Source organism: Hippocampus comes, unplaced genomic scaffold (genome assembly GCF_001891065.2).
Source record: "Hippocampus comes isolate QL1 unplaced genomic scaffold, H_comes_QL1_v1.1 scaffold174, whole genome shotgun sequence".
Classification (NCBI taxonomy): Eukaryota; Metazoa; Chordata; class Actinopteri; order Syngnathiformes; family Syngnathidae; genus Hippocampus; species Hippocampus comes.
Window position 1 is genome coordinate 1,517,186 of NW_017805983.1, and position 9,813 is coordinate 1,526,998.

General features: G+C 39.4%; 1 protein-coding gene across 2 annotated transcripts; it reads right to left on the reverse strand.

The window, feature by feature from the left end:
- Nucleotides 1-117: 117 nt before the first annotated feature.
- On the reverse strand, nucleotides 118-5,047 carry LOC109528634 (cytosolic sulfotransferase 2-like). 2 transcript variants are annotated; one of them, XM_019891488.1, is made up of 8 exons: nucleotides 4,932-5,047; nucleotides 3,334-3,478; nucleotides 3,098-3,226; nucleotides 2,862-2,962; nucleotides 2,642-2,768; nucleotides 2,453-2,550; nucleotides 543-717; nucleotides 118-453 (listed from the first exon to the last, which is right to left on the reverse strand). In XM_019891488.1, the coding sequence occupies exons 2-8, from the start codon at nucleotides 3,470-3,472 to the stop codon at nucleotides 341-343; spliced, it is 882 nt and encodes a 293-aa protein (XP_019747047.1). In that variant the 5' UTR covers nucleotides 3,473-3,478; nucleotides 4,932-5,047; the 3' UTR covers nucleotides 118-340. The 2 variants fall into 2 exon arrangements, with proteins under 2 accessions (XP_019747047.1, XP_019747048.1); XM_019891489.1 differs by lacking the exon at nucleotides 4,932-5,047 and adding an exon at nucleotides 4,839-4,914.
- Nucleotides 5,048-9,813: the final 4,766 nt, after the last annotated feature.

Consider the following 9,813-nt stretch of genomic DNA (forward strand, 5'->3'; position numbering starts at 1 on the left):
CCACTGTCTCAATGCAGAGATTCAGTATTACAGCTGTTTATTTTAGGATTATATTTAACATTTGTTATTTCATTTCACCGAATTTCATGTCTGGATGCAAATAAAAAAACAAAGTGATCATAATTCATGTTTATTGTGTTTGATGGCCCCTGTGTGGAGCTACATGAATCATAAAGTTGGTTCAGTTTAACAGTGAATTTATTTCCAGAACCCAAATGAATCAATGCCAAAAGGACGACAATGATAACAAGAGATGTAATCTAGAAGGGCTTGCTAGGGCAGTTTGACTCAACGTCATCCGCCTTGTAAGAAGAAACAGTTTGTTTGATCTGTTCAAGCCTTAAACTTCAGTGCGAAACTCCAGTCCAGGGAAACAAATGTGCCGCTTGTAGTGCTCATCACACCGCTCATTCTGGGCCACGGTGAAATGGTTCTTCCAGTCTCCAACTTTCCCTTCAAAAGGCAGAGAGATCAATTCAGATGGCATTCCAACTAATCAGCTCACAAGCTGGCAAAGCACTCACGGCCATCTTGCTGCGTACCTTTTCTCATGAAAGGAGACACCTTCAGATTCATTAAAGGGGCATTGGTAAAGTTGGTCAATTTGTTGTCTTTCATATTGTCAAATTTCACTGCAGCCATGATGCTTTCCTTCTCCTCGGCAGAGGGAGACATGCCAAGGAAGCTGCACAGCTTGTCGATCTCATGTCCCAAGTTCTGCGCACGCGAAAGACTTGCTGAATCAATATCAAAACATTTTCCGTTCAATTCACAACATGCACTGCACATTCAGAAATTATGCAAAGCATAAGTACTTTTAGATTTGGCTTGGCATCGCAATGGTTTGGTAGAGTGTTAGAAAGGGAAATTAGGACTCTATAATTAGCCTTTTTTTGATGCATTAGTGTAGCTGTTGCCTAGAAGAAGCTGAGGAAGTTTACAATACGCCCTGAGGAATCTTGCTGTGCGTTCTTTGTTGATACTGAAAGAAGTCACACAGTGTTGAATTTAATGCTCTCAAATGACGTGAGTGCTGTCAAAAACAAGGTGTGACTTAAAAATCAAGTTTGTATTTTTTTCAAATGTTCCCAAAAATGAGAAAACAGGTTTTAAAACATTTTATAGCCGTGCTATTTGCACGCTTAGTTTCCATAAAGCAAAATGTATTGACCTTATGACATATAATGCTGTAATCCTCATACAAATATGTTGAATGGAAGTACTATAAGACATAGTTTCCCTGGACGTTTTTTTTTCTCTCAAATATTTCCTCTTAAAATTGTCATTTGTTTTTACTTTTTGCATTAGGGTTGGCCAAGGTTTCTTTTTGAGCCTGAGCCATAACTGCTTCTTTCTTCTTATCGGCTATATTTGCATGGGTTTGCCTTCTTCATTAATTTTCTGGATAATATTTCTGCAAAAAAATGTTTTACACTGGTTAATCCATTAATGCACTCTATATTTTTCACGGAGCAGTTTTGCTAATCAGTGACGTCATTTGAGGAGCAAATTTTCGCAGGTTAATCTCATCAAGGGTTTTCATCCATCCATCGCTTATCCTTTTCTGACTGAGTTGGTGGAGTTGAGGAGGTCTTCAAAGTATTTTGCCCACTGACTCACAATGTCTCAAGTCAAGGTCGGCAGCGGACCATCCCCACTGTGCACAGTGTTAATGGTGCACTGCTTCGCCCTCCGGGAACGTCGGAAGATGGACCAGAATTTACTCGAAGCGGCTCTCATGGCCTCTTCCCACGCCCGAGTTTTTGCCTCGGCAACCGCGAAGCTGCGTTCCGCTTGGCCAGCCGGTACTCATTAGCTGCCTCTGGAGTCCGACAGACCATAAAAGCCCGGTAGACTCCTTCTTCAGCTTGACGGCATCCCTGACTGACGATGTCCAACAGCCAGTTCGGGGGTTGCCGCCACGACAGGCACCGACCACCTTACGGCCACAACTTCGATCGGCCGCCTTAACAATAGAGGTGCGAAACATGGTCCACTCAGACTCAATGTCCCCCGCCTCCCTCGGGATGAGAAGTGCGAAAAGCTCTGCCGGAGGTGGGAGTTGAAATTCCTTCTGACGGGGGATTCTGTCAGACACTCCCAACGGATCCTCACAATCCATTTGGGTCTGCCAGGTCGGACCGGCATCTTCCCCCACCATCGGAGCCAACTCACCACAAGGTGTTGATCGGTTGACAGCTCCGCACCCTTTCTTTACCCGAGTGTCCAAAACATTCTTTGCCTCCACCCCAAAAGTACATCTCCTTTTTGGATAGGGAAAGACACTGGTTTGGTTGCTTGATTATTCACAATTTTGAAGCCTGTACCTGCCGATTTTTAAAATTCATAATTATCAAGACGTGTTTTGTTTTCACTTTACAGGGACTTTAAATACTGTGTTAAACTCAGACATTGCGTGCGTTTGCAAGGAAAGAACCTGCTAACATTTCACCTCAGTCAGATCTTCATAGAAAATGTAATGCAGATTTGGATACGTTTGCTTCTTCTCCCACCAGCCGACCACATGCTTATGCCAAGCTCCATAAGCCACTGACGCCACAGAAGAACACATTCATGAAGGAGTGAAGGATGGAAGAACCTGTTTGACAAAAACTCAACACTGTTGACACTTTGAGCTCACTTTTCCCATCCATGAATCTTTGCAAAAAGCCATCCCAGTCTCCTGGTGCAGGGTGGATGCTGTTCATGCTGCTAAAATGGAAATGAGACACTGCAACGTCCTTCGGGTTACGAGCCACATAGACTACCTGAATGAAAAGATATCCACAATTGAGTCAACGTATCCCTGCTTTCGATTCTTCACCTGCCAGAACTTTATGCAGACATGGCGGACATTTAACCTTGCAGTTGTGTTCCCAAAACGTATCTGGCACAAGCTGGACTGGCAGATGAGTTTTGATAAGACGAGGAGTGATAGTGAGCTGGTCTGCCAGGTCTTTTCCTTAATGAAGAATTGGACAAATGAGTGAGTGTCATTCACAGCTAAAAGCACCCGGAAGTGCGTGTGAGGTCATGATGAAAGGTCGATTGTATCTAATCTATCCGTGACAAATATAACTGGCTTTTTTTTTTCAACCTTTGGGATGACCAGGGATGCAGAGCTCCAGAAATGGTACTCTCATATACAGAGGGAGGGATGTGTCTTTCTCTGGATGTGTCTTTCCAAAGAAGAGCCGATCCAGGAGGTAGCAGACCCATGTGGTTCCTGAGGTATTAACACAAATACACCATAAGAGCTCTTGCAAAGCAAGACAATTTGTTTGGTTGATCAATGAATTTATGAGAATTGCGTATTCATACTCATAACCTCACCTGATTTGGGATAAGTGGCTATGACAATATCATCCGGTTTGGCTTGGAAGTTCTTTACATTTTGCCAGTTGTCAGTGAAGAATTTTGTCATGGAGACTCCATAAAAGTCAAACAGTTCTGGTCGAGGTGGCGCGGCCATCAGTTTCTGTTTAAATGCGAAATGAAGACTTTTCCTACCTTAATTCTTGTGAGGACAGACAAGAACAGGAATTCCCAACCACTGTGTGGTAAGAAATCATCAGATGAATTGGTCAAATTCAATTTTCCATTTCCATTTCATTTTCATAAAAATTAATATTTAGTCATGATAAATAATGTCTCTTTTTTATTTGTTTTTTGGGTTTTTTTTGTTTATTGTTAAAGTAATAAATTGACAGAAAGTAAAGGTAAGTAAAATGCTCAAAAAGGAAAACAGTCATCATACAACACAATTATATGTTCAAAGGAGTCGGAAGACGTAAAAAACTTGTCTTGTCCTACCCCTTGTTATGTATTAATATATAAATAGATCATTTTTATATCAATCAGAAAAGGAAAAAGTCTGCATATAAACAAATTATTTTACCCTTACATGTGCTATACTTATCTATTTTTACAACTTTTGATTTGTATAGGAACTACATTCATACACACTCGAGCACATTTATATGTCGATTTTCTCTTGTATTCATAATGGATATTGCATTACATTACTACATTTAACAAATGTATCAACTTAATTCAGATTTCTTACTATATTTAATAAATGTATCAAATTTATCAACTTTTTATCCAACTTTTCCTATTTATTCAACAGAAGAATATATTTGTGTTAAAATAAACCGTCTCAGATTTCGCTCAGTAAAAACATGTGTAAATAAATTGATCTGAGATTATCAGTATTTCAATATGCAGTATATTCTTTTTGCAAAATGTTTTAATGGTGTTCCGTCACATTTTGCTCAAATACTATGTTGGAAAGATTGAGGAGCAGTCTGGGAGGGTGCCAAAATGTCTACAGCGTAGGAGGAATTTCGGGCTGTACGGTTCTTGATTTTTTATTTTATTTTTTCACTACACGATACACTTGATAAATATGTAGAAATAATGTGAGCAAGACCAACTTTTAGGATTCATGTCGCCACACCTGTTATTGTTAAGGTAATCCCTACCACCTTTCTTTTTATATGTAATTATTCATGTTCTAAAAAGGCTTTAAAATGATCACAGAAACTTGCCATTCATTACCATTGTATCATTAGATGCAATTTTTGGGGTAAAATATATTACCTATATAGTACACACCAAAAAACTCCCCAAACATATTTTTAGATGTAATTATTCATGTTCTAAAAAGGCTTTAAAATGATCACAGAAACTTGCCATTCATTACCATTATATCATTAGATGCAATTTTTGGATTATATTACCTATACAGTACACACCTAAAAACTCCCCAAACTTACTCGGGACCATCAAGTCATATAAGAACTTGAAATAGCAGTGAAAACAAAACTAAAACTCACGTGTAATATAGAAACAAAATACAAAACAAATGTAATATTTCCTTTTCCGCAATTCAAAAGTCACAGAAAAGAAGAGTACACAAAGCCACTCACACTGAGCTGCACAGTAGATCCTCAAGAATGTATGTATAGTATCGAAGTGTTCTTCAAACAGGCAAGCGCATGTTTGACTAATTATGTTACGTCACTCGCTCTTCAGTGGAAGCATGACGTACAAACCAGTTCATGGAAAACACTTCATGCAAAATGGTCACGTTTGTGCTGAACAATATTAACCGACAGCTGAAGTGTGGACAAATAAGAGGATGTATGCAAATACGTACACCTCTAAAAATTTCAAGCAAGCGGCACTATCAAAAAAAATGAATGGCCCATTAAGTTTGCTTGCCTTCAAGGTGATTGTCAAGTGGTGTTTGGACCTTAGTTCAAGACAACGAAGTTTAACTGAATTGTTATGTGCTGTGTTGCCATTGGACGTTTTATTAGCTGGCTACTTGTGCGTTCTCGTATACTGCGCGTGTTTTAACTCAACCTGAGATGATGGTTAACATCAGGAGCAGTCGAATGTGAGAGAGGGTGATCTTTTCCAGTTCGCGTCACAGTTTTATACTACCCCCTTGTGGATGATAATTACAGACAGAACATTTTGAAAATCCAGCACCACTTCGAAAACGCTATTCGACGCTTTTCTTGGTACAGTAGTAGAAATTGTGTTTTTATTAGCAAACAATGATTATACTTTATCCACAAAGATGTACTTCACATTTCGAGGTGACTAGGTAATATTTACCAGTATAGTAATTTTGGCAGAAGATTATTCTCATGCGCGGAACAACAATTTGGATTCAACACTGGTGGTAGGGGGGTGTTGGAATCCTGTGGCTCGTCAGTCACGCAAAATACCAAGAAACAAAGGAAGGTCCACAACGTTAGACACATAATGTCAAGAATGGTTCACAAAGCATATGATGATAAAATACTTCTCCATATACAGCAGTGGAAATTCATCCATTATCCGAACGAGGGTCGCAGGCGTGCTGTAGCTGATCCCAGCTGTCTTCAGGCAGTAGCGCATTGCCTGCAGTCAATCGCAGGGAACGCATCGACAAACTGTGTCCAATTAACCTACCATGCATTGTTTTTGGAATGTGCAATGTGGGAGGAAACCGAAGTACCCAGAGAAAATTCACGCAGACACGGGGAGAATATTCAAACACCAAACATGATCGATGCGATGTGAGGCGGACGTACTGACCTTCGGGCGAAAGGCGAACTTCACCCCGACATGGTCGCCAGTCATTCAACACAGATGCAGAGTCGTTAGCAGAAAATAGTTTTTTCAGCTTCTCTGCATAGGTTCTCTTTGCAATGTTAATTTCCTTTGTCAACTGGTTTCCAGCGTGTTTGTTCAGTGCCATATCTCCGCTTCTAAAGGCGGCCTCTTTCTCTTTTCTATGTTGCCTGAATATGGCAGTGAACCACCTTGTTGAAGGTGAGGAAGCACTTGGTTGGGACATGTCCTCAGAGAAACTGATGTATAATGTCACAGTGTCTGTGTATTGGTCCAGGCTGCCAGCTGAAGTTTCAAAGACGCCCCAGTCAGTGCAGCCCAAGCATTCTTGTAGTTCCACCTTTGCTTCGTCGGTCCACCTCCTGACAGTCTTGGCAACTTGTTTTACACATTTGAGTCTGTGCCTGCAATACAAGTATTAAATGTACTAAACAATGATCAGAAAAGCCCAGTGCTGCACGTGCAAAAGATTGGTATGAGTCTTTTAAGTGTCGTGTAGCAATGGTCCAGAATGTTGCCTTCTCTGGTGAAACAATCAATGAGCTGCTTAGATCTGGGAAGTTCATGGTTAAGTTGTGCTCTATTAAAACCACCCAAAATGATAAAGGGTGACTCTGGATGCTTAAGATCGCGTTTATTTACTTGGTCAGCCAGCGTTTGATACGCTGTGTTCGCGTTAGCTTGCGGTGGGACGCGAGTATGAAGGGGGAGAACTCACGTGGTGAGTCGAATGGCTTACAGTTTAGCATAGAGGACAACCATTCACACCCAATTCCACACCGTCACAGAGTAAGAACCGCACTCAAATCAGGCGAGTGAACCACTGCACCACCAGCATTCGCAGTGTACATTGTCAATACATGACGAATAAAAATGATTATTTCCAAATACATTTTTTTCAGCATTTAAAAGTCAGTCAAAATACTATTACTTTTAAACACTTTATACTATACATCATATTTTTAACCAAAGCTGATTGCTCTGTTGCAGCTCTCATTGTCTGAAGCATGTTAATCGTTTTATAGTATAAAACAATTCGAACGTCAACCATACGCCCCGCGGGCCGGAACCGGCCCCCAAGGAAGTTCGATCAGGCCCGCAGGATCATTTAAAAGTGAAAAAATGCATAAAAGACACGGAATGAATATTTTTAATAAGGTGCATAATTCATAGAGTATCCGCTACTGTTTTAATCAGAGTAGAAGACAACTTTGTTTTCATCAGGGAAGAAGACAACAGCAGTCGCAGTCTGTCAGAGACAGACCCAACACAGCAGACGCTATCAAGCACATGTGAATACGTTATTCTTTACACATTTAATAGCACTCTCCTTAGTTTGTAAAGTGTAGGCAGGGATTAAATTTAGATTTTATATGCACATGTGTAAATGGATTAAAAATTTATTTCTTTATAAATCTTGTTTAATCTTAAAATGCATTACTATATTTTTCAATACCAATTACTTGTTTAAGTGTTGTGCCCAGTGGCGGACCCTGAGGGCCAGCAAGGCCTTCTCTGCTGGCCTAAACATTCTCAGAAAAGTAAATTTACTTTTATGTATTTTATGTTATTTTATAATTTGTTATTTTATTTTCATAAATATGTAAACAAAATTATTCTCTGTATTCTTTACGTTGTATTATTTCCACTTGGTTGAGTGGCTTTCAATGTTATTTTAAATAACATTGAAAGCCACTCGATACATAAGTTATTTATTATGGTAGAGTTTTTAACCAATCATATTTCAGCTAGCTGTATTGCCAGGTAAATTACATTTGCTCGGGGCCTTCAGATTAAACAGAGCAGGCCCCTGTGCGCTGTAAGTGAACGGGCACAGTCAGGTTTAACCGCTGTGGTCAAAAACAATTAATTCCATGGGTTTCTGTCTGATTTGCACTGACTGAAAGTTATCACCAGGGCAAATCATAACTCCATCCATTTTCTATAGCACTCATCCTCATTAGGGTGGCAGGTGAGCTACAGCCTATCTCAACTGACTTTGGGCCACAAGCGAGGTACAACACGGACTGGTCTCCAGAGAATCACTGATAGCAATCACTGAGTTAAGATACAAGAAACAGCTATTACTTTGTAGTATGATACAGTAAAAAACAAAAAAACAAAAACAAAAACAAAAAAAAAACAACAAAAACACAGTTCCAAATAAATCTCTTCAAATGGGTTGTTTTTATATTTATATACTGATCAATCGTGGCCATAAAATAAACATGGTTTCAGTGGTCCAGTACTGAGAGTCCCAGCTGTATCTTCCGTGGTTCAGACAGTTGTTGACGGATTCTCCCAATATGACTCTGCAGGCTTCACAGTGACACTCACCATCAGCATTGGCCTGTGCAGCTGCACCATCAGCCAGGTGGCTCCACTCTTTTTCTCCCCCCCTTACTCTTAACTACATGTTAACCTCACGATTCCCGACATTTACTTTGAACTGAAAAGTCAATTATTCAGTTTGGCATGGTTAATTGTTTTTGTCATTCGCACTGCTGCAGAGCTTTTCTCCAATAACAAACTCAGCATATTCTTTAAATCAACAGCATTTTAAAAAACTCTTTTCAAACCTGACTTTCTTGTATATTTAGTTGCTGATTTCCTTCTGTATACAGCAGTGGTGTCAAACATACGGCCTGCGGGCCGGTACCGGCCCCCAAGGAAGTTCGATCAGGCCCGCAGGATCATTTAAAAGTGAAAAAATGCATAAAAGACACGGAATGAATATTTTTAATAAGGTGAATAATTCATAGAGTATCCGCTACTGTTTTAATCAGAGTAGAAGACAACTTTGTTTTCATCAGGGAAGAAGACAACAGCAGTCGCAGTCTGTCAGAGACAGACCCAACACAGCAGACGCTATCAAGCACATGTGAATACGTTATTCTTTACACATTTAATAGCACTCTCCTTAGTTTGTAAAGTGTAGGCAGGGATTAAATTTAGATTTTATATGCACATGTGTAAATGGATTAAAAATTTATTTCTTTATAAATCTTGTTTAATCTTAAAATGCATTCATCAGGGAAGAAGACAACAGCAGTCGCAGTCTGTCAGAGACAGACCCAACACAGCAGACGCTATCAAGCACATGTGAATACGTTATTCTTTACACATTTAATAGCACTCTCCTTAGTTTGTAAAGTGTAGGCAGGGATTAAATTTAGATTTTATATGCACATGTGTAAATGGATTAAAAATTTATTTCTTTATAAATCTTGTTTAATCTTAAAATGCATTACTATATTTTTCAATACCAATTACTTGTTTAAGTGTTGTGCCCAGTGGCGGACCCTGAGGGCCAGCAAGGCCTTCTCTGCTGGCCTAAACATTCTCAGAAAAGTAAATTTACTTTTATGTATTTTATGTTATTTTATAATTTGTTATTTTATTTTCATAAATATGTAAACAAAATTATTCTCTGTATTCTTTACGTTGCATTATTTCCACTTAGTTGAGTGGCTTTCAATGTTATTTTAAATAACATTGAAAGCCACTCGATAAATAAGTTATTTATTATGGTAGAGTTTTTAACCAATCATATTTCAGCTAGCTGTATTGCCAGGTAAATTACATTTGCTCTGGGCCTTCAGATTAAACAGAGCAGGCCCCTGTGCGCTGTAAGTGAACGGGCACAGTCAGGTTTCAATAGCCAATCAGATCACGAGTCTCAGA

Coding starts and splice junctions, on each gene's coding strand:
- LOC109528634 (XM_019891488.1), bottom strand. CDS start 3,472: ATGGCCGCGCCACCTCGACCAGAACTGTTTGACTTTTATGGAGTCTCC. Junction 2,769..2,861: donor TTTGGGAACACAACTGCAAG/GTTAAATGTCCG, acceptor CTTTTCATTCAG/GTAGTCTATGTGGCTCGTAA. Junction 2,551..2,641: donor AAGATTCATGGATGGGAAAA/GTGAGCTCAAAG, acceptor CTGTGGCGTCAG/TGGCTTATGGAGCTTGGCAT.